Below are 23,334 nucleotides of genomic sequence, written 5' to 3'. Positions count from 1 at the left end.
GCCACGGCTGGACCCCCACCGCCCCCACGGCTCCCTCCATGGCGGGGGGGGCTGGGTGCTGCCATGGGTGCCCAGCGCCCGACGGGCGTCACGCTCCCCCCAGGTGGCACGGTGGCCGCGCCGTTGTCACCCCGCGGTGGCCGCGCCACCTTTAACCGGGGTGTAAGGGCCGTTATGGGGGGGTGGGGGGGGTGTGTGTGGGGGGGTGTGTGTGCCAGGCGGTTGCCGTCGCCACGTCGGGCACAGGGGACGCGTCCCCCGACGTCTCCCTCCGTCCCCAGGTCCCCCGAGGATGCGGCTGCTCGGGCTCGCCGGGCTGCTGGCCCTGCTGGCCACGGCGGCCGGCTCCGGCCCCACCGCCTCGCCCGCCGAGGCGGCTGCCATCTTCGCCGACCTGTCGCCGGCCGAGCTGCGCGCCGTCAGGGCCTTCCTCATGAGCCGCCCGGAGCTGGGGCTGTCCCCGAGCCGGGGGGGGCCCCTGGCCAAAAACACCCTCTTCCTGGTGGAGCTGCTGCCCCCCGCGAAGGAGCTGGCCCTGGGCTACCTGGACCGGGGCGGCCCCCGGCCCCGCCGCCAGGCGCGTGCCGTCGTCTTCTTCGGGGCCCAAGCGGAGCCCAACGTCACCGAATTCGCCGTGGGACCCCTGCCCCGGCCCAGCTCCTACCGGCCGCTGCGGTTCAAAGGCGGCCGCGCCGTGCCCTTCGCCGCCCGGCCCATGACGCAGCTGGAGTACGAGCTGCTGCACCGCGCGCTGGCCGAGGCCACCGTCCCGCTCTACCGCCTGCTGCGCGACGCCACCGGCTTCTGGTTCCACAACTGCTCCGGCCGCTGCCTGACCTTCTCCGACATCGCCCCGCGGGGGCTGGCCCCCGGCGAGCGCCGCAGCTGGCTGGTGCTGCAGCGCTTCGTGGAGGGCTTCTTCCTCCACCCGGTGGGGCTGGAGGTGCTGGTGGACCACCGGGACCCCGACCCGCGGCGCTGGGCCGTGCGGCAGCTCTGGTACAACGGGCGGTACTTCTCCACCCCCCAGGAGTTGGCCGATGCCTACGAGCGGGGGACGCTGGCGGTGGCCCGCCTGGAAGACCCCCCGTCCCGGCAGCTCTTCTCCAGCTACGAGCCCCGCGGGCGCTTCGCCACCGGCACCCCCACCGAGGTGCACGGGGCCAAGGTGTGCGAGCCCCAGGGCCGGCGGTACCGGCTGCGGGGCAACCGTCTGGAGTACGGGGGCTGGAGCCTGGCCTTCCGCCTGCGCTCCTCCGCCGGCCTCCAGCTCTTCGACCTGCGCTTCAACGGCGAGCGCCTGGCCTACGAGGTGAGCGTGCAGGAGGCCGTCGCCTTCTACGGCGGCCACACGCCGGCCGCCATGCAGACCAAGTACATGGACGCCGGCTGGGGCATGGGCTCCGTCACCTACGAGCTGGCCCGTGGCATCGACTGCCCGGAGGTGGCCACCTACCTGGACGCCCACCACTTCTACGACGCCGACGGGCCCGTGCGCTTCTCCAACGCCATCTGCGTCTTCGAGCTGCCCACCGGCGTCCCGCTGCGCCGCCACTTCGACAGCGACTTCCAGGGGGGGTTCCACTTCTACGCCGGCCTGGAGGGGCACGCGCTGGTCCTGCGCACCACCTCCACCGTCTACAACTACGACTACATCTGGGACTTCCTCCTCTACCCCAACGGCGTGATGGAGGCCAAGGTCCACGCCACCGGCTTCATCCACGCCACCTTCTACACGCCGCAGGGCCGGCGCTACGGCAGCCGCGTCCACAGCCACGTCCTGGGCAACCTCCACACCCACCTGGTCCACTACAAGGTGGACCTGGACATCGCAGGTGCTGCCCCCCGCCGGGTCCCCCCTCCTCCAGGGAGGGCGCGGGGAGGTGGGACTGGACCCCACGTGGCGTTCCAGGGCTTGGGACCCTCCTCCCCGCGGGAGCGTTGCCGTCTGGGCACCACCCGGACCCTCTGAATGATCCCCCTCCCATGGTGGCATCTCTGGGGGGTCCCAGCCCTGTGCCGTCGGCGGGATGCTGTTGGTGGGGTGGCGCCAGTGGGGCGCCGTCGGTGCAATGACGTTGGTGGGATGTTGTCAGTGGGATGCCAGCGGTGGGATGTTGTCGGTGGGATGTTGTCGATGGGATGCCAGCGGTGGGATACCGTTGGTGGGACACTGTTGGTGGGATGCTGTCAGTGGGATGCCATTGGTGGGATGTTGTCGGTGGGACGCCACCGGTGGGACGCCGTCGGTGCGATGCCGTCGGTGGGATGGCGCCGGTGGGATGTCACCAGTGGGACACTTGGTGGGACACTGTTGGTGGGACGCTGTCAGTGGGATGCCATTGGTGGGATGTTGTCGATGGGATGCCAGCGGTGGGATACCGTTGGTGGGACACTGTCGGTGGGACGCTGTCAGTGGGATGCTGTCGGTGGGATGCCATTGGTGGGATGCTGCCGATGCACCCGCCGCCACTCGCGGCCCCTCTGCTTGCAGGCACCGGCAACAGCTTCGAGACGATGGACGTGCGCTTCGAGAACATCTCCAACCCCTGGAGCCCCGGCGCCCGCGTGGTTCAGCCCCGGCTGCACCGCCAGCCGCGCCGCAGCGAGCGCCAGGCCGCCTTCCCCTTCGGCCGCCCGCTGCCGCGCTACCTGCTCTTCTACAACCCGCACCGCCGCAACCGCTGGGGCCACCCGCGCAGCTACCGCATCCAGCACCGCTCCCACGCCGGGCCCGTGCTGCCGCGCGGCTGGCAGGAGGAGAAGGGCGTCTCCTGGGGCAGGTGTGTGTGTGTGTGGGGGGGGGGGGCGTGTGTGTCCCCCCCCAGCAGCGGGACACGGATCCCGACAGCCCCGGTGGGCTCCGGCACAGCCGGCACCGCTCTCCCTGTGCCGAGCGTCGCCGTCGTCCCGGCGCGGGGACCTTCTGCTGGTGGACCCTCGGCTCCTTGTGCCCCCCACCCCGCAGCCCCGCTGTCACAGCCGGGAGAGACACCCCCCCCGCCATGGCACCCCGGAGCGGGCGGTGGCACCGGGGTCCCGGCTGAGGGGGATGACGACCCCCCTCCCCGGCATGGCACAGCGGGGACATGGCCAGTGGCCTCATCACCGCGGGCCACTGCACTGAGCACCCCCCCCGGAGGTGGGGACCCCCCCCCCCGGGACACCCCACTTCCCACCAGCCCCGTGTCCCCCCGGCGCGGGCGGGCAGCGGGTGGCGGAGCCGGGCGGGGGTGGGAGATGAGGTGTGCGTCCCCCCACGGCACCCAGCCAGGTGGGTCTGCTCGCTGCACACACCCCCCCCACGGCCCCCGCCACGCCGTGGGCCTGATCCTGCCCCCCCCCCACCCCATCCCTGGCAGGTACCACCTGGCCGTGACGCGGCGGCACGAGAACGAGCCCAGCAGCAGCAGCATCTACGCCCAGAACGACCCCTGGCAGCCCCTGGTGAGCTTCGAGGGCTTCATCCGCAACAACGAGACCATCGAGGACCAGGTGACGACCCGGGGGGGACACACACACACACGGCGGCAGCCCGGGGGGCCGGCGGGACCCCCCCGTTGCTGGTGGCGGTGTGGCAGGGGCGGTGGGGGGGGTCGCGCCGTGCCCCCCGGCGCCCCGCCGACGGCTGCCGTCCCCCCGCGCGCAGGACCTGGTGGCCTGGGTGACCGTGGGCTTCCTGCACGTGCCGCACGCCGAGGACGTCCCCAACACGGCCACCCCCGGCAACGCCGTCGGCTTCTTCCTGCGCCCCTTCAACTTCTTCGACGAGGACCCCTCGGTGGCCTCCCGCGGCCCCGTCATCGTGCGCCCGCTGGACCCCCCCACCTTCTCCCGGCTGGAGATCCAGCGCTGGACGCCGGCCAGCCCCGGCCCCTGCGTGGCCCCGGGGCCCTTCACCTACAATGGCACCTACCGACAGGAGTGACCGGCCACCGGGCCGGCGCGGACGCCGTGCCGCGGGGGACAGGGGTGGCCACGGCGGCAGCGAGCCGTGGGCCGTGCCGCGCCGCGTCCCGTCCCGGGCTCAGTAAAGGCGATGCCACCCCGATGCCACCCGCTCCGTCCCCGTCTCTGCCCCGGCGCCGCCGCCGGCACCCGAGATCGGTATCGCGATATTGGATTTACGCCGCCACTCAAGGTGGGGGGGGGTGTGTGTGTGTGTGTGTGTGTGTGTGTGTGTGTGTGTGTGTCCACCCCGTGACCCCACCCCGGCCTTCGCACCCCCAGGGCCGCGGTGTCACCCCCCACGTCCCCTGCCCGTCCCCAGGAGCCGCCGCGGTGGCAGCGTGTCCCCCGTCCCGCAGCGCAGCCGCACACAGAGCCGGGGTCTGTCCGGTTTATTGGGGGGGGGGGGGGACGGGACACGGACGACAGGGACCGGGGGGGGGCACCTACCGCGGAAGGCGACATGCGGGGCTGCGTGAGACGGCGCGGGGCGGCGGGGGGGGGGCACACGCGGCGCCCGGCTACGGGACGACGGCACGAACACGGCACACGCTACCGGGAGCCGGCGGGAGAGCGGCTGGGGGGGCGAGCAGGTGGGCAGCTGCCCCACGGCCCTGCCCCACGGCCCCCCACCCTCCCTGCCAGGGCGTCCCCCTCCCTCTGCGTGGGGTGGCACCGGACAATGCCGGGGAGGACGCGGGGAACTGGGGGGGGCACGCAGTGGGCACGGGGAGGGGGGACCCCCCCGGCCACTCAGCACAGCCCCCCGGGGACACAGACGTCCCCCACCGGCTGGGCCACCCGCTGCCGGCACGAGGACGGGGACACGGATTTTTTGGGGGGGGAGAGGGGGGGGGGCGCCACGCGCCTGCCACGCACCTCCGCACGCAGGCGCACGCACACGCGTGAACACACGTGCCACGGCGGGCCGGGGCGGACGGACATACACACGCACACGCACGCGGGGCAGAGTCCGTCCGTCCATCCGTCCGTCCCGCGAGAGCAGCAGGACACACACGCACCCCCCCCGCCCCGACACGCGACACACGTGGCGTCCCGTGGCGCTGGACACGGGTGTACACACACACGCACACGCACACGCACACGCGTGTGCACGCGCGCACACAGACGGGGCCGAGCGCGGGCAGGCGGCCCCGCAGCACGTGGAAACACGCGTGACGCACGCAGGCACATGCGTGCGCGCACCCCTCACAGCCCCCACCACCCCCCCCCACCCCACGCCGCGGGGGGGGTCCGGCTGGGGAAGGGGCTGCGGCACTACGGGGGGGGTGGGGGGGGGGTGGGGGGGATGAGGAGGAGGAGGAGGAGGCGAAGAGCAGCACGCGTCCCACAGTCCTGCCAGCCGAGCCCCGGACGCGCCGGCGGGGGGCTTGGCCCCCCCGGGGTTAGGCCAGCTAACGTGGGGGTACCGGGGGGCTCCCGCCGGCGGCGGGACGGGATTGTCCGTGGGGGACGACGGCGGCCGGGAGCCCACCAGCGTCCTGGGGACGGGGGTCCCGAGGCGCCGGCGGAGGGGGGGGGTCCCGGCCCCCCGTCCCTGCCCTGCGCATTAACTGCCGGGGTCGGAGCAGTGTCTCTGGAGGGTCTGTGTGCCCGGGGCGGGGGGCAGCTGTCCGGGCAGCGAGCGGCGGCGGGGGGGGGCGGCCGCCGGCTCCAGCAGCAGCACCACGTCCGGCGGCGGGGGCGGCCGGTGGCGGGGGTCCGGGCCCGGCCGCAGCTCCAGGGGCACCGGGAAGCTGGGAACCTGCGGGAGAGAGCGGCACCCGCGTCACCCCACGGCGGGGACGGGCGAGGGGGGACCCGCGGGCACCCCCCGGGCTCTGGGACGCAGCGGGGAGGGGGGACGGGGCGGGGGGGGAACGGGCTGGGGGGGCTGCCCCAAGCTTGGGGGGCTCACAGGCCACGGTGGGGCTGGGGGACGGGGTGATGGGGCACGGGAGGGGGGGCTGCCCCAAACCTGGGGGGCTCCGAGGTGACCCCAACCCACCGTGGGGCTGGGGGACAGGGTGATGGGGCACGGGAGGGGGGTCCCCCAATATGGGGGGGGCTCGCAGGCCACAGTGGGGCTGGGGGACGGGGTGATGGGGCACAGGAGGGGGGGTCCCCCAATATGGGGGGGTCTCGCAGGCCACAGTGGGGCTGGGGGACGGGGTGATGGGGCACAGGAGGGGGGGCTGCCCCAAACCTGGGGGGCTCCGGGGTGACCCCAACCCACTGTGGGGCTGGGGGACGGGGTGATGGGGTACTGGGGGGGCAGTTTCCCCAAACCTGGGGGGCTCAGGGGTGACCCCAACCCACCGTGGGGCTGGGGGATGGGGTGGGGGCACGGGAGGGGGGTCCCCCAATATGGGGGGGTCTCGCAGGCCACGGTGGGGCTGGGGGACGGGGTGATGGGTCACAGGAGGGGGGGCTGCCCCAAACCTGGGGGGCTCAGGGGTGACCCCAACCCACTGTGGGGCTGGGGGAAGGGGTGATGGGGCACAGGAGGGGGGCTGCCCCAAACCTGGGGGGCTCAGGGGTGACCCCAACCCACGGTGGGGCTGGGGGACGGGGTGATGGGGCACGGGAGGGGGTCCCCCAATATGGGGGGGGCTTGCAGGCCACAGTGGGGCTGGGGGACAGGGTGATGGGGCACAGGAGGGGGGGTCCCCAATATGGGGGGGTCTCGCAGGCCACAGTGGGGCTGGGGGACGGGGTGATGGGGCACAGGAGGGGGGGCTGCTCCAAACCTGGGGGGCTCAGGGGTGACCCCAACCCACTGTGGGGCTGGGGGACGGGGTGATGGGGTACTGGGGGGGCAGTTTCCCCAAACCTGGGGGGCTCAGGGGTGACCCCAACCCACCGTGGGGCTGGGGGATGGGGTGATGGGGCACGGGAGGGGGGTCCCCCAATATGGGGGGGTCTCGCAGGCCACGGTGGGCTGGGGGACGGGGTGATGGGTCACAGGAGGGGGGGCTGCCCCAAACCTGGGGGGCTCCGGGGTGACCCCAACCCACTGTGGGGCTGGGGGAAGGGGTGATGGGGCCATGGGAGGGGGGCCTGCCCCAAAACATGGGGGCTCAGGGGTGACCCCAAACCCACGGTGGGGCTGGGGGACGGGGTGATGGGTCACAGGAGGGGGGGCTGCCCCAAGCTTGGGGGGCTCCGGGGTGACCCCAACCCACTGTGGGGCTGGGGGACGGGGTGATGGGGCACAGGAGGGGGGGGTCCCCCAATATGGGGGGGTCTCGCAGGCCACAGTGGGGCTGGGGGACGGGGTGATGGGGCACAGGAGGGGGGGCTGCCCCAAACCTGGGGGGCTCTGGGGTGACCCCAACCCACTGTGGGGCTGGGGGACGGGGTGATGGGGCACGGGAGGGGGGTCCCCCAATATGGGGGGGGGCTTGCAGGCCACAGTGGGGCTGGGGGACAGGGTGATGGGGCACAGGAGGGGGGGGTCCCCAATATGGGGGGGTCTCGCAGGCCACAGTGGGGCTGGGGGACGGGGTGATGGGGCACAGGAGGGGGGGCTGCCCCAAACCTGGGGGGCTCAGGGGTGACCCCAACCCACTGTGGGTCTGGGGGAGGGGGTGATGGGGTACTGGGGGGTCAGTTTCCCCAAGCTTGGGGGGCTCAGGGGTGACCCCAACCCACTGTGGGGCTGGGGGACAGGGTGATGGGTCACAGGAGGGGGGGCTGCCCCAAACCTGGGGGGCTCCGGGGTGACCCCAACCCACTGTGGGGCTGGGGGACGGGGTGATGGGGCACGGGAGGGGGGGCTGCCCCAAACCTGGGGGGCTCCGGGGTGACCCCAACCCCACTGTGGGGCTGGGGGACGGGGTGATGGGACACAGGAGGGGGGTCCCCCAATATGGGGGGGCTCGCAGGCCACAGTTGGGGCTGGGGGACGGGGTGATGGGTCACAGGAGGGGGGTCCCCCATATGGGGGGGTCTCGCAGGCCACAGTGGGGCTGGGGGACGGGGTGATGGGGCACAGGAGGGGGGGCTGCCCCAAACCTGGGGGGCTCCGGGGTGACCCCAACCCACTGTGGGTCTGGGGGAGGGGGTGATGGGGTACTGGGGGGGTCAGTTTCCCAAGCTTGGGGGCTCAGGGGGGACCCCAACCCACCGTGGGGCTGGGGGACGGGGTGATGGGGCACAGGAGGGGGGGTCCCCCAATATGGGGGGGTCTCGCAGGCCACAGTGGGGCTGGGGGACGGGGTGATGGGGCACAGGAGGGGGGGCTGCCCCAAACCTGGGGGGCTCCGGGGTGACCCCAACCCACTGTGAGGCTGGGGGATGGGGTGATGGGGCACGGGAGGGGGGTCCCCCAATATGGGGGGGTCTCGCAGGCCACAGTGGGGCTGGGGGACGGGGTGATGGGTCACAGGAGGGGGGTCCCCCAATATGGGGGGGTCTCGCAGGCCACAGTGGGGCTGGGGGACGGGGTGATGGGTCACAGGAGGGGGGTCCCCCAATATGGGGGGGGTCTCGCAGGCCACAGTGGGGCTGGGGGCCGGGGCACAGGAGTCCGGGGGGTGGGTGGGGGGGGGGTGTGTGTCCCCCCCCCCCAAAATTGTTGTGTCCCCGGGGGGGGGGGGGGAGAGCGTCGCGTGCTCACCTGAGAGAGCGGCCGGATGGGGGTGATGGGGAGGACGGGCTGGAGGGGGCAGGGGGGGCCGTGGGGCTGACGGGGGGACGCCACGGTGCTGTAGGCGGGGGGGACCAGGGCGGCCTGTCGCTGCAGCAGCTGCATGATGGAGCTGATGTCGGCCGCCATGCGCGTCTCCAACCTGCGGGACACGGGACGGACACGCGTCGGGGAGAGGGGGGGGACAGCCGAGGCCGCGGGGGGCAGCGCGACCCCGTGGGAGCCCCCCAATCGCCCCCGAAGGGGGCGATTGGGGGGCTCCCACGGGGTCGCGCTGCCCCGTTATCATCCCCCCCCCCCCCCCCCCCAAAAAAAAATGGTACCTGTTGAGCTGCTTCTGGAGGAGGTCGAGGCGCGTCTCCACCTCGGAGCGTTGGCGGCGGGCGGCGGCGGGCGGCGGGATGCCGAGGGCGGCGTGGGCCGGGATGGTGCAGCGCGGCAGCTCCTGGTACTGCCGCCCCCGGCTCTCCCCCCAGAAGCTGAAGATGTTGGAGACCCCCGAGAAGGCTCCTGGGGAAAGGGAGAGGAGGAGGTGGTGGGGGGGACACACGCACGGAAGGGTCTCCCGACGGGAATAGAGGGTGGAGGAGGGACGCAGGCCGGCGGGATGAGAGCAGGGATGCAGAGGGATGCAGAGGGATGCATCCCAGCAGGAATGGAACGGGGAGCAGGGACGCATCCCGGCCGGCACAGCGCATGGAGCAGGGATACATCCCAGTAAGGAAAGAGCAGGGAGCAGGGATGCATCCCAACAGGGAGCAGGGAACAGAGATACACCCAGCAGGAAGAAAGCAGGGATGCAGAGGGATGGATCCCAGCCGGCACAGAGCAGGGATGCAGAGGGATGGATCCCAGCAGGAAGAGAGCAGGGATGCAGAGGGATGCAGAGGGATGCATCCCAGCAGGAATGGAACGGGGAGCAGGGACGCATCCCAACACAAACAGAGCAGGGAACAGGAATAAATCCCAGCAGGAAGAGAGCAGGGATGCAGAGGGATGCAGAGGGATGGATCCCAGCAGGAAGAGAGCAGGGATGCTGAGGGATGCAGAGGGATGCAGAGGGATGCATCCCAGCAGGAATGGAACGGGGAGCAGGGACGCATCCCAGCCGGCACAGAGCATGGAGCAGGGATACATCCCAGCAGGAAGAGAGCAGGGATGCAGAGGGACGCATCCCAGCCGGCACGGGGAGCATGGAGCAGGGATGCATCCCAGTAAGGAAAGAGCAGGGAGCAGGGATGCATCCCAACAGGGAGCAGGGAACAGAGATAGGAATGCTGAGGGATGCAGAGGGCTGCAGAGGGATGCATCCCAGCAGGAAGAGAGCAGGGAACAGGAATAAATCCCAGCAGGAAGAGAGCAGGGATGCTGAGGGATGCAGAGGGATGCAGAGGGATGCAGAGGGATGCATCCCAGCAGGAATGGAACGGGGAGCAGGGACGCATCCCAGCCGGCACGGAGCACGGAGCAGGGATACATCCCGGCAGGAAGAGAGCAGGGATGCAGAGGGACGTATCCCAGCCGGCACGGAGCATGGAGCAGGGATGCATCCCAGTAAGGAAAGAGCAGGGAGCAGGGATGCATCCCAACAGGGAGCAGGGAACAGAGATAGGAATGCTGAGGGATGCAGAGGGATGGATCCCAGCAGGAAGAAAGCAGGGATGCAGAGGGATGCATCCCAGCAGGCACAGAGCAGGGATGCAGCCCAACAGGGAGCAGGGATGCAGGGATACACCCCAGCCGGCACAGAGCAGGGATGCAAAGGGATGCAGAGGGATGGATCCCAGCAGGAAGAGAGCAGGGATGCAGAGGGATGCGGAGGGATGCAGAGGGATGCAGAGGGATGCATCCCAGCAGGGACAGAGCAGGGAGCAGGGATGCATCCCAACACAAACAGAGCAGGGAACAGGAATAAATCTCAGCAGGAAGAGAGCAGGGATGCAGAGGGATGAGGAGGGATGTAGAAGGATGCAGAGGGATGGATCCCAGCAGGAAGAGAGCAGGGAGCAGGGATGCATCCCAACACAAACAGAGCAGGGAACAGGAATAAATCCCAGCAGGAAGAGAGCAGGGATGCAAAGGGATGCAGAGGGATGCGGAGGGATGTAGAAGGATGCAGAGGGATGGATCCCAGCAGGAGCAGAGCAGGGATGCCGAGGGATGGATCCCAGCCGGCACAGAGCCCCCCCAGACCCGGCGCAGGGACCCACAGGCAGAGGGGGGGCAGAGGCTGCAGGTTCCGGGCAGGGATGGGGACGGGGGTTCGGAAGCTGGCGGGGGGCGGGGGGGGAGGCAGCGGAACCCTGAGCAGGGAGGGGAGGAACTGGGGACACCCTGCCCCGAGCCCCCCCGAGCCCCCCGGTGCCCGTCCCACCTGAGAGGGGGTTGCCACATGTCGCTGCCCTTGCGCTCCTCGGGCTCGGGGGGCGCGGGCTCCTCTCCCCCCGGGCGGGGCTGCGGAAGGGGGAGAGCGCGGTGGCCCCCGGCCCGGGGGCGGGGGGCTCGTCCTCGTCGCTGGAGGGGGAGCTGGAGGGGGCGCTGGAATGGCAGGGCTCCCACTCGGCCGGCCCGCGGGGGGCCCCCGGCGCCTGGCAGCTCCTGCCCGCCCGCAGCGCCTTCTGCCCGCTCCGCAGCTCCCCGGCGTTGGCAGCATCTGGGACACGCACACACACACGCGCACACACACGCACACACACACGCGACAGGTACTGAGTCACGGCGGCCCCTGGGGACCCGGACACCCCCCCTCCCCCTCCCCCGGCACCCCCAGACCCACCTTTCTCCGTGCGCCGGCGGAAGGAGAGCTTGCGCTTCCGCAGGCGGTTGAAGCCGCTGTCGAGTTCGTCGCTGCCCGGGGAGCCGGGGATCATGTTGGTCTGCGGGGGAGGGAGGGGGTGAGACTTTTTTTGGGGTGGGGGGAAGGGAAGGGGGCTGCCTGACCCCCCCCACCCCACCCCCCGCGACTGGGGAGCTGTGCTGGGGCGATGGAGCAGCCAGGCGACGCTGGGGGGCATCCCGCGGTGACCATCCCCCATCCCCGAGCATCCCCCCACACCGGGACCCCCAGCTTGCTCGGGATGCCCCCCCCCCAGCTCAGGAGGGTGGGTGTCCCCCCCCCCCAACACAATTCTGTGCCCCCCGCGCTGGTTTCAGCTGGGACAGAGTTCTTTCCAGTGACTGCAGTGAAAGGAAGGGCAGTAGCGCGTATTGTTTGAGTCGTTGCTGAGCGACGTTCATACTTTTCAAGGCTTCCCACGGCAGAGAACGGCCAGGAGAAGGGAACGGCCGACGGAATATTCCGCAGCACAGAGGTCACGCTCGGTACACAAATGGGGTTGGCCGGGGGGGGGGTGGGCGGGGGGGGGGACGTAACCGCGATCACCGCTTGGGACGGTGCCAAATTCACCGGGCGGCGCGAGCGACCGGCGTCGCCATTAGTAAGTAGCGTCCGCATTACTGTCGTTTCACGGTACCGCTCTATTAACCTGCCTTCGTCTCAGCCCAAGGGGGGGGGGGGGTGTTTTTTTGTTTTTTTTGTTTTTTTTTTCGTTTCCCCCCCTTTTTCTTTCCTCCCCACCCTTCCCGGGGGCCGGCGGGGAAGGGGCAGTGAGTGAGCGGCTGCGTGGTCCCGGCCGGGGTCAAACCACGACGACCCCCCCCACCACCACCACCACCACCACCAAATCCCGGCCCATGCCTACCCCCCCTGACCCCCCCCCTGCCCCCGCCCAGCCCCTCTCCGGGCCCCGCAGCCCCTCACGTCGCGCAGGTTGAAGGTGATCTCCAGGCTGGACCAGAAGTGGTCGGAGAACTCGGGGTACATGTCCAGCACCTCCAGCAGGTCCTCGCGGTGGATCTTGTGCAGGTCGCAGTAGGTCAGCGCCCGCACGTCGGCGTTGGACTTCCCCGGCCGCGCGTACAGGTTCAGCGGCTCCCCGAAAATGTCGTTCTTCCCTGGGGAACGGCGGGGGGGGGGGGGGGGGGGAACGTCAGCCCACGGGACGCCGCGGGGACATCCTAACCCCGTCCTCTCCCCGCCGCTGGGTGTCCCCCCCTGACCCCGCCAACCCCGGGGGGGCTCACCCAGGATGGCCACCACCACGTCGCCGCGCAGGATCTCGATGGAGCCGCGGGAGATGAAGTAGAGGGCGGTGAGGACGTCCCCGGCGTGCACCAGCGTGTCGCCGGGGGGGGCGTGGGTGGTCTTGAACTTCATGGCCAGGGCGCGCAGGCAGCCCTTGGTGGCCCCCTTGAAGGGCTTGCAGTTCTGCAGCAGGCTGCGGTTCAGGTGCAGGCAGATGTCGGCCTGCAGGCACTCGGGGAAGCCCTTCAGCACCTGCGGGACAACGTGGCGGGGTCGGGGTTGGGGTTGGGGCCAGGGGGGGACACACACAGCAGCCTGGGCTGCATCCCCGGCAGCGTGGGCAGGGGGGCGAGGGGGGGATTCTGCCCCTCTGCTCCGCTCTGGGGAGACCCCCCTGCAGTGCTGCCTCCAGCGCTGGGGCCTCAGCACAGGAGAGACACGGAGCTGTTGGAGCGGGGCCAGAGGAGGCCCCGGAGATGCTGGGAGGGCTGGAGCCCCTCTGCTGTGGGGACAGGCTGAGAGAGCTGGGGGGGTTCAGCCTGGAGAAGAGAAGGCTCCGGGGAGACCTTCCAGCCCCTTCCAGTCCCTCAAGGGGCTCCAGGAAAGCTGGGGAGGGACTCTGGAGCAGGGAGGGGAGCCATGGGACGAGGGGGAAGGGTTTTGCACTGACAGAGGGGAGACTGAGATGAGATGTGAGGCAGAAATTGTTGGCTGTGAGGGGGGTGAGCCCCTGGCCCAGGTTGCCCAGAGAAGCTGTGGCTGCCCCATCCCTGGAGGGGTTCAAGGCCAGGTTGGACGGGGCTTGGAGCAACCTGGGCTGGTGGGAGGTGTCCCTGCCCAGGGCAGGGGGTGGCGCTGGGGGGGGCTGTAAGGTCCCTTCCCACCCAAACCATCCCGTGACCCCGTGACGCGCCGCCGGCCCCCGTCTCACCGCGTTCATGTCGATGCCGTTGGTGTAGGACCAGGCGTGCTGGAAATACTCCTCCAGGCGCTGGCGCAGGGGGTTGGGGATCTGGTGGAAGCGGATGAACTCGCGGACGCGCAGCATCTGCGTGTGGTACCGCGCGGTGCCCGAGTAGAGCCGCTGGATGATGGCCGACACGTTGCCGAAGATGCTGGCGTACATCAGGGCTGCGGCGGGGCCGGCGGCGTGAGGGGGGGGCCCCGCACCGCGAACCCCGCGCCGCGGGGGACACCACACGCGTGTGTGAGCACGCACAGACACCCCCCCCCCCGCCCCTGCTGTCACCCCCCAAAACGGCCCCCCCGTGGACCCGCACTCACCTGCGCCCACGGCAGCACCGCGATGGCCACGCGCACGCGGAGCCCGGCACCGACCCGCTCCTGCTCCGTCACGCACACGCGTGTGCGGGGGGACAGGGGCGTGGGCACACTCAAGGGCACACTCACGCCTGCATCGTGTGCGTGTGCGGTCACGTGTGTGTGTCACACTCACACTCACACACAGTCACAGACACACACACGTGTGCTCTCACACACACAGACACACACGTGTGCTCACACACACACAGAGACACACACGTGTGCTCACACACACAGATACATATACGTGTGCTCACACACACACATATACACATGCGTGTGCTCACACACACACACGTGTGCTCACACACACACACACATGTGCTCTCACACACACACACACACGTGTGCTCTCACACACGCACACATACACACACGTGTGCTCTCACACACACACATACACACGTGTGCTCTCACACACACATACACGTGTGCTCACACACACACACGTGTGCTCTCACACACACACACACACGTGTGCTCACACACACACAGATACACACACGTGTGCTCTCACACACACACACGTGTGCTCACACACACACATACACACACGTGTGCTCTCACACACACAGATACACACGTGTGCTCTCACACACACACATACACACACGTGTGCTCTCACACACACACACACGTGTGCTCTCACACACACACACGTGTGCTCACACACACACACACACACACGTGTGCTCTCACACACACACACACGTGTGCTCTCACACACACACACGTGCTCTCACACACACACACACACACACGTGTGCTCTCACACACACACACACGTGTGCTCTCACACACACACACACACGTGTGCTCTCACACACACACACACGTGTGCTCTCACACACACACACACACACGTGCTCTCACACACACACACACACACACGTGTGCTCTCACACACACACACACGTGCTCTCACACACACACACACGTGTGCTCTCACAGACACACACACACGTGCTCTCACACACACACACACGTGTGCTCTCACACACACACACACACACACGTGTGCTCTCACACACACACACACACACACGTGTGCTCACACACACACACACACGTGTGCTCTCACACACACACACACATGTGCTCTCACACACACACACACGTGTGCTCTCACACACACACACACACACGTGCTCTCACACACACACACACACACGTGTGCTCTCACACACACACACACACACGTGCTCTCACACACACACACACACACACGTGTGCTCTCTCACACACACACACACACGTGCTCTCACACACACACACACACACACGTGTGCTCACACACACACACACGTGTGCTCTCACACACACACACACACACACACGTGCTCTCACACACACACACACACACACGTGTGCTCTCACACACACACACACACCCACACGTGCTCTCACACACACATACACACACGTGTGCTCACACACACACACAGACACACACACGTGTGCTCTCACACACACACACACACACGTGTGCTCACACACACACACACACGTGCTCTCACACACACACACACACACACGTGCTCTCACACACACACACACACACACACGTGCTCTCACACACACACACACACACACACGTGTGCTCTCACACACACACACACACACACACGTGCTCTCACACACACGTTGCCACACGCGTGTGCTCTCCCCCCCGGCCCGCGCGTGCCCCCCCCGCCCCCGCCGCGGCGGCACTCACAGCCGATGAGCATGACGCAGATGGAGAAGATTTTCTCGGAGTTGGTGTTGGGCGAGACGTTGCCGAAGCCCACGCTGGTGAGGCTGCTGAAGGTGAAGTAGAGCGCGGTGACGTACTTGTCCTTGATGGTGGGGCCGTAGAGGGGGTTGCTGGCGTTGAGGGGTTTCCCGATCTGGTCGCCCAGCGAGTGCAGCCACCCGATGCGCTGCCCCTCCACGTTGCCGATGGCGTACCAGATGCAGGCCAGCCAGTGGGCGATGAGGGCGAAGGTGCACATGAGGAGGAAGAGCACGGCCGCCCCGTACTCCGAGTAGCGGTCCAGCTTGCGGGCCACCCGCACCAGCCGCAGCAGCCGCGCCGTCTTCAGCAGCCCGATGAGGGTGGTGGTCTGGGGGTGGGGGGACGGGAAACGCACGCGCCGCGTCGGGGGGCTGCAGCCGACACCTTCCCCCCCACACCCCACCCCACCCCAGCCCACCCCAGCCCGGACCCCCCGGGAGGGTGCAGGGGTGTCACCGTCCCGACGCGGGGGACACCCCCCCCTCCGCCCCCCTGCGCTCCCTGGGACCCCCCGGCATCTCCCCACGGGAGGAGACGGCACCCAGGGGACAAGACCCACCACCCCAGCAGCAGGTGGGGGACACACATGGGACCCCCCGGCATCACCCCACGGGAGGACCCGGCACCCAGGGGACAAGACCCACCACCCCGGCACCCACCGTGGCACCGTGGGCACCCAGCCCCAACCTGGGGGCACACGTGGGACCCCCTGGCATCGCCCCACGGGAGGACCCAGCACCCAGGGGACAACACCCACCACGCCGGCAACAGGTGGGGGACACATGTGGGACCCCCCAGCATCGCCCTACAGGAGGACCTGGCACCCAGGGGACAAGACCCACCAGCCCGGCACCCACCGTGGCACCGTGGGCACCCAGCCCCAAGGTGGGGGCACGTGTGGGACCCCCTGGCATCGCCCCACAGGAGGACCCGGCACCCAGGGGACAACACCCACCACCCCAGCACTGGGTGGGGGGCAGATGTGGGACCCCCAGCATCACCCCATGGGGGGATCCAGCACCCAGGGGACGGCACCCACCACCACAGCACCCACCACCGGCTTGGGGGCACGTGTGGGACCCCCAAATATCATCCATGGGAGGAGCCGGCACGCGGGGGACAACATCCGTCATCCCGGCACCCACCGTGGCACCGGGGGCACCCAGCCCCAACCTGGGGACACGCGTGTGGGACCCCCCGGCATCGCCCCACGGGAGGACCCAGCACCCAGGGGACAAGACCCACCACCCCGGCACCCACTGTGGCACCGTGGGCACCCAGCCCCAACGTGGGGTCGTGTGTGAGACCCCCAGCATCACCCCACGGGGGGACCCGGCACCCAGGGGACGGCACCCGGCACCCACCACGGCACCGTGGGCACCCAGCCCCGAGGCGGGGGCACGCGTGGGACCCCCCCGGGCATCACCCCCCCGGGAGCAGCCGGCACCGAATCCGCGCCCAGCCCAGGCGCGGCGCTCGCGGCACGGCGGCGGGTACCTCCTCAGAGCCGGAGCCGAAGATGAGGAGGTCGAAGGGGATGGCGGCCACCATGTCGATGAGGAACCAGCCCTTGAAGTAGTGGATGGCGATCTTGGCGGGGTGGCTGACCACCTCCTCGTTGGAGTTGACGTAGGTGGTGCGGAAGTTGATGAGGATGTCGATGATGAACATGATGTCCACGATGAGGTCCACCACGTTGAGGGGGCTGCAGGAGTAGCCGCAGCGGTGGCGCTGGGCCTCCTCCTGGTCGTTGAGGAGGAAGGCGGCCGAGTAGGGGGTGAAGATGGCGGTGTAGATGACCAGCAGCAGGATGAGCCAGTCCCACACGGCCTTGAAGGGGCTGTAGTGCAGGATGGTCCATTTGTGGATGCGCGGCGCCTGCAGCTTGTACTCGGGGAGGACGTCGGCGCCCAGCGACAGCACCTGGGGGACGGCGGGGGGGGGACGCGGGGACGGGGACGGGGACGGGGGGGGGAACAGGCGCTCAGCTCTGCCACCCCCTCCCCCACCGAGGGGCTGAGCGCCCCCCCCCCCCCGCCTCTCCCCCCACCACGGCGTCCCTGGGCTGGGGCTGCTCCGGGGGGAGCCGGTGGTCTCGGGATGCTCCGGGACCCCGGAGACGGTGACGAGGGGGGGGCAGGGGGCGGGGGGGGGGGCAGTGTGGGGAGGGGGTGCAGTGGGGGGCAGTGGGACAATGGGGGCAGTTGAGGGGCAGGGGGGGCGGCGGGGGGCAGCAGGAGCAGGGGGGGCAGTGGGGGGCGGTGGGTACATAGGGGGCAGTGGGGGCAACAGGAGCAATGTGGGGGGGTAGTGGGGGGCAGCAGGGGGGGCAGTGGGGGGGGCAGTGGGTGCAAGGGGTGCAGTGGGACAATGGGGGCAACTGGGGGGCAGTGGGGGGGCAGTAGGTGGCAGTTGGGGGGCAGTGGGTGCAGTGGGGGGGCGGGGGGGCAGTGGGTACAAGGGGGCAGTCGGGGGGCAGCGGGTGCAGTCGGGGGGCAGCGGGTGCGGTGGGACAATGGGGGCAGCGGGGGGGCAGGGGGCGCAGTGGGGGGCAGTGGGGTAGCAGGGGGGCAGTGGGTACGGGGGGGGGGCAGCAGGGGGCAGAGGGTGCAATGGGGGCAGTGGGGGGGCAGTGGGTGCAGGGGGGGCTTCAAGGTGGGGAGGGGCCAGAGCCCCCCCCCCCCCACGGCTCTGAGCGGCCCGGGCTGGGGGGTGTCGGTAGCCCCGGGGCTAGTGGCCACCGGCCACCTCCGGGGGGGTGGGGGGTCACCGTGGGGCAGGGAGGGCAGCGGGGGCACGCAGGGGCCGTGCCCCCACCCCACCGCGCAGGGGATCCCACCCCCCGCCCCCCCCCAGAACCGCCGCTGCCCCACGGCCGCCCCACTGCCCCCGCCAGCCCCCCAACCCCGGGGCTGGGGAGGGGGTGGGGGGGGGCTTTACGTAACCCCCCACCCCCCCCCCACCCCAGAGCCGGTGGCAACCAGGGAGCGGGGACCCTGAGCCCACGCGTGGCCACCGCCAGGACACGGGTCCCCCCCCCTGGCGTGGCGGCACCCACCTTGTGCCCCCCCCCCTCCCCGCCCCCCCCCCCCACGGTGCACCCCATGGCGGAGCTCCCCCCCACACCCCCCCACGCCGGGGAGGGGGCCGGGGTCGCGGGGGTGGCGGCGGCGGTACCTGGTCCTGGGGGTGCCCCGCGGCGCGGGGGTCCAGGCGCAGGCGGGGGGAGATGCCGGGCACGGGCCCCCCCGCAGCCCCCCGCGCCCCCGGCACCTCCCGCAGCAGCCGCAGCAGCGACGCCAGCATCCTGGGGGCCCTCGGTGCCCCCCGACCCCGACCCCCCCGGCACCGGGGCAGCCCGCGCCCCCCCCCGAGTCCGGCCTCGCTGCCAGCGCCCGCCGCGCGCCCCCCGCCCCCCGGAGAGGAATTATTGGGGCGGAAATTTTTCCCAGGCTGCTCCGCTGCCACCGCCGCGGCCAGGCCCGGCTGAGCGTGTCTCTGTGCGTGTGTGTGTGTGTCCCCCGCCCCCCCCTCAACCCCCCCCGGCACCCGCCACGGCACGCCACGGCACGCCACGGCACGCCGAAGGGCTTGGCCTGACCCGCTGTCCCCACGGCGCGGACACCGGTGCTGCCGCAGGTGACGACGGGCAGCGAGCCCAGGGCGCCCGGGGACATGCCGGAGGGGACACGTCGTCCCCGTCACCCCCCACCCCCCATCCCCATCCCCAGGTGCCACCGGGTTTGGCGGCCTCGTGCCGTGGCAGAGCCGGGGGAAGCGGCGCGGTGCTGCGGGAACAGCTATGACGATGCGGTGGCAGCACCGGGGATGCACGGTGACAATGCCAGGGACATGCGGTGACAGTGCCGGGGAGGTGCGGTGACAATGCTGGGGACACGCAGTGACAATGCCGGGGACGCACAGTGGCAGTGCCAGGGATGCGCGGTGACAATGCCAGGGACACGCGGTGACAATGCCAGGGAGGTGCGGTGACAATGCTGGCGATGCACGGTGGCAGTGCCGGGGATGCGTGGTGACAATGCCAGGGACATGCAGTGACAATGCCGGGGAGGTGCGGTGACAATGCTGGGGACACGCAGTGACAATGCCGGGGACGCACAGTGGCAGTGCCAGGGATGCGCGGTGACAATGCCAGGGAGGTGCGGTGACAATGCCGGCGATGCACGGTGGCAGTGCCGGGGACACGCGGTGACAACGCCAGGGACATGCGGTGACAATGCCGGGGAGGTGCGGTGACAATGCTGGGGACACGCAGTGACAATGCCGGGGACATGCAGTGACAATGCTGGGGACGCGCGGTGACAATGCCGGGGACACGCAGTGACAATGCCGGGGACGCACAGTGGCAGTGCCAGGGATGCGCGGTGACAATGCCAGGGACACACGGTGACAATGCCGGCGATGCACGGTGGCAGTGCCGGGGACACGCGGTGACAACGCCAGGGACACACGGTGACAATGCCAGGGACATGCGGTGACAATGCTGGGGAGGTGCGGTGACAATGCTGGGGACACGCAGTGACAATGCCGGGGACATGCAGTGACAATGCCGGGGACGCGCGGTGACAATGCCGGGGACACGCAGTGACAATGCCGGGGACGCACAGTGGCAGTGCCAGGGATGCGCGGTGACAATGCCAGGGACACACGGTGACAATGCCAGGGAGGTGCGGTGACAATGCCGGCGATGCATGGTGGCAGTGCCGGGGATGCGTGGTGACAATGCCAGGGACATGCAGTGGCAGTGCCGGGGACGCGCGGTGACAATGCCAGGGACATGCGGTGACAATGCCGGGGACGCGCGGTGACAGCCCTGCGGTTCCCACCGCCCTGAGTCACCCGCTGCCGCCCCCGCGCAGGGGTTTCCCACGTCCCCACGCGCCGCGTGACGGGGAGGGACGAGGTGGCACGTGTGGCGCGGGTGGCGCCGGCAGCGGGGGACACACACACACCCCCCCCTCCCCGTCCCTTCGCGGGGGGCTGCGTCCCCGGCACCCCCCGCGTGTCCCGGAGGTGCCACCCCCGGGGACGGGGGTGACAGAGGGGTCACGTCGCCACGGGGTCATCCGGGGTCACGCCGCCGCGGGGGCACGGGAGGTCACGGGTGCCGTGGGGACGCGGGGGGTCGGGGCGGGGGGGACGCGGGGGGGTGAGGACGCCGCAGGACACGCGGGGTTGGGGTCCCAGGGGGGGTCCCGTGGCGGGGGGGTCCCGGCCGTGCCCCCCCCTTTCCCGGCCGCCCCTTTAAGCCGCGGCTCTGCCAGCCCGGCTCCATTTTTAGCCGGGGCGCGGGGGGGGGGGCGGTGGTGGAGGGGGGGGGGGGGGGCCGGGGGTTGGGGGGGGCGCGGGGGGGGGCGGCTCCGGAACCAGCCGCCTTCTGCCTCTAAAATTAACCCGGCTGCCAAATTGGGACAAATCCCCGCCGGCAGCGCGGGCAGGAGGCCGGGGGGGGGACGGGCCGCACGCTGCCCCCCAACCCCCCCCCCACACACACACACACAACGGCCTCCCCCGGGACCCCCCCAGCCCCGGTCCCCCCAGCCCCTCACACACCCGCAGCCGGGGGGGGGGCAGGATGGGGACCCCCCCATCGGCCCCACGGATACCCCCCCCCCCCAAAATACACACACACCCCCCCAGCCCCAGAGCCCCCAGCCCCCGGGGGTGCACGGCCGAGGGGGGGGCAGCCCTGGCACCCCCCCAGCCCCGAGGACCCCCAGCATGGCGGGGGGGGGCCCCCTGGGGGACAGCCCCCCCCCCCGTGGTGTCCCCCAGCCTTGGGGACAGCCCCGGCCCCCCCCGTGTCCCGCAGGGCTCGGGGGTGTCGTGGCGAGGGCCTGGGGCCTCCCCCCGCGGGCGCCCGGCGGCGGCACAAGCTGCGGTGACCCCGGCACGGCCACAGACCCCCCCCCGGCCCCAGCAACCCCCCGGCCCCCCCCCGGCCGGCGCAGACCCTCGGCCCAGGCCACGCGCCCGCGCCGCGGCCGACACGCGGTGACACCCCGGTGCCCCCCCCCGCCGGCCGCGCTGCTGTCCCGGTGACGCCGTCAGGCAGCGGGACCGCTGGCGGTGACACAACACCTATCAGTCACCGTGACACAGATAGCGGCGGTGCCGGCACGCGGTGACACCAACACCGCCCCGGCACCTCGCGGCGACACGTTCGCCGACACCCGCGGTGACACCGGCACCCGGCACCCAGCCCCAGACACCCGGCGCCGCACCTGCCGCCGCCCGCAGCCCCCCCGCTGCTGCAAACACCCCCACCGCGGCCGGAGCCCCCCCGGAGCCCCCCACACCCCGACACCCCCTGCCCCGGCAGCCCAGGCCTGCACCGACGCCAGCGCTCGCGGTGACACCGCACGGCAAAACCGCCCAGCGCCGGCGCAGCAGCCCCCCCGCCCCCCGGCACAGACCCCCACCCCGGGCAGAAACCCGGGGACCCCCCAACACCCGCACGGACACCCCGAAGCAGACACCCAGCGCCGCACCGGCACCCGGCACCCGCGCCGAGGGCACCCAACGGCCACAGACACCCAGCGCCGGCACCGGCCGGTACCCAACGCGCCCAGGGACGGCACAGCGGCGCCGGCAGAGACCCAACACCCGCCCAGGGACCCCCCGACACCCTCTGGGACACCCCGCCCCGACACCCACCGCGCACCGACCCCCGCCATCACCCGAGGTGGCGGCACCGTCGACGGGGCACTCGGCACCCGCGGGCACAGCCCAGGCAGGACAGTCACCGAAACCCAGGTCCCGCGGTGCCACGGGTGCCCCGCAGCCACCGCAGGTGCCCGAGGCCAGCCGTGACGCCCCTGTCACCCTCGCAGCGCGTCGCCGGGGTCACCCAACGCGCTCTCCGCCGCCGCAGGCGCCGGCCATCGGCAAGGCACCATCAGAGCGGCCGCGGAGATGCCCAACGGCCCCGGCAGCGTGCGCGGCAGGCGGTGGGGCGGTGGGGCCACCCCGACGCCCGCTCGTCCCCCCCGGGGCGGCGGTGGCCGGTACTCACGGCGTTGAGCTGGGGCAGCGGCGCGGCTCCCTCGGCACCCCCCGACATGGAGGCCGGGGACGGGCGGCCTCCCCGGGCCAGGCGGCGACGCTGGCACCCACCGTGTTGCCGACAGCGCGGTGGCAGCGCCCGCAGCCCACGCGGTGGCGGTGGCAGGGTGGGGTGACGAGCCCCGTGACGGGGGTGACGTCCCCGTGGGGCGGCGCGCCCGCCCCGACACCCGACCCCCACCCGCTGACGCAGGCGCCCAGCACCCCCCGGCACCCCCGGCGCCGCAGCCCCACCGCCGTGGCACCAGCCACCCGTGGAGGGGACCGCCGAGGGGACCGCGCTCGGGGGACACGGCAGCCACCGCGGCCACTGGATGCCACCCCGGCCACGCCGAGCAGCCCTGCGGCAACTCCCCTCGCCACGGCCACGGCCACAGCCACGGCCACGGCCACAACTACGCCACAGCCGCCGTGCCGCAGCCGGACGCAGCGCCAAGCCCAGCCGTGGCACCGGGCGGGGTGGCAGGG

At 71.2% G+C, this 23,334-nt stretch overlaps 2 protein-coding genes across 2 annotated transcripts in view; one reads left to right on the top strand and one right to left on the bottom strand.

Annotated features, from left to right (window-relative positions):
• Positions 1-183: 183 nt before the first annotated feature.
• Positions 184-4,051, top strand: AOC1 (amine oxidase copper containing 1). The gene is made up of 4 exons (XM_074573762.1): positions 184-1,835; positions 2,495-2,783; positions 3,363-3,495; positions 3,650-4,051. Exons 1-4 carry the CDS (start codon positions 293-295, stop codon positions 3,926-3,928), a joined length of 2,244 nt encoding a protein of 747 aa, XP_074429863.1. The 5' UTR covers positions 184-292; the 3' UTR covers positions 3,929-4,051.
• A 1,333-nt stretch (positions 4,052-5,384) lies between these two features.
• KCNH2 (potassium voltage-gated channel subfamily H member 2) overlaps positions 5,385-23,334 on the bottom strand; it is a 24,276-nt gene continuing 6,326 nt past the window's right edge. The window contains 14 exon segments of the mRNA XM_074573388.1: positions 5,385-5,713; positions 8,570-8,741; positions 8,923-9,109; positions 10,974-10,986; positions 10,988-11,055; positions 11,058-11,252; positions 11,376-11,475; positions 12,360-12,553; positions 12,683-12,935; positions 13,615-13,814; positions 15,721-16,108; positions 17,278-17,796; positions 19,703-20,614; positions 22,918-23,261. Coding sequence (XP_074429489.1) covers positions 5,519-5,713; positions 8,570-8,741; positions 8,923-9,109; positions 10,974-10,986; positions 10,988-11,055; positions 11,058-11,252; positions 11,376-11,475; positions 12,360-12,553; positions 12,683-12,935; positions 13,615-13,814; positions 15,721-16,108; positions 17,278-17,796; positions 19,703-20,614; positions 22,918-23,261 — 3,740 coding nt within the window. The 3' untranslated portion in view covers positions 5,385-5,518.

The sequence above is a fragment of the Larus michahellis genome, chromosome 2 (genome assembly GCF_964199755.1).
Source record: "Larus michahellis chromosome 2, bLarMic1.1, whole genome shotgun sequence".
NCBI classification, from domain to species: Eukaryota; Metazoa; Chordata; class Aves; order Charadriiformes; family Laridae; genus Larus; species Larus michahellis.
This window is presented reverse-complemented; position numbering and strand designations above follow the sequence as displayed.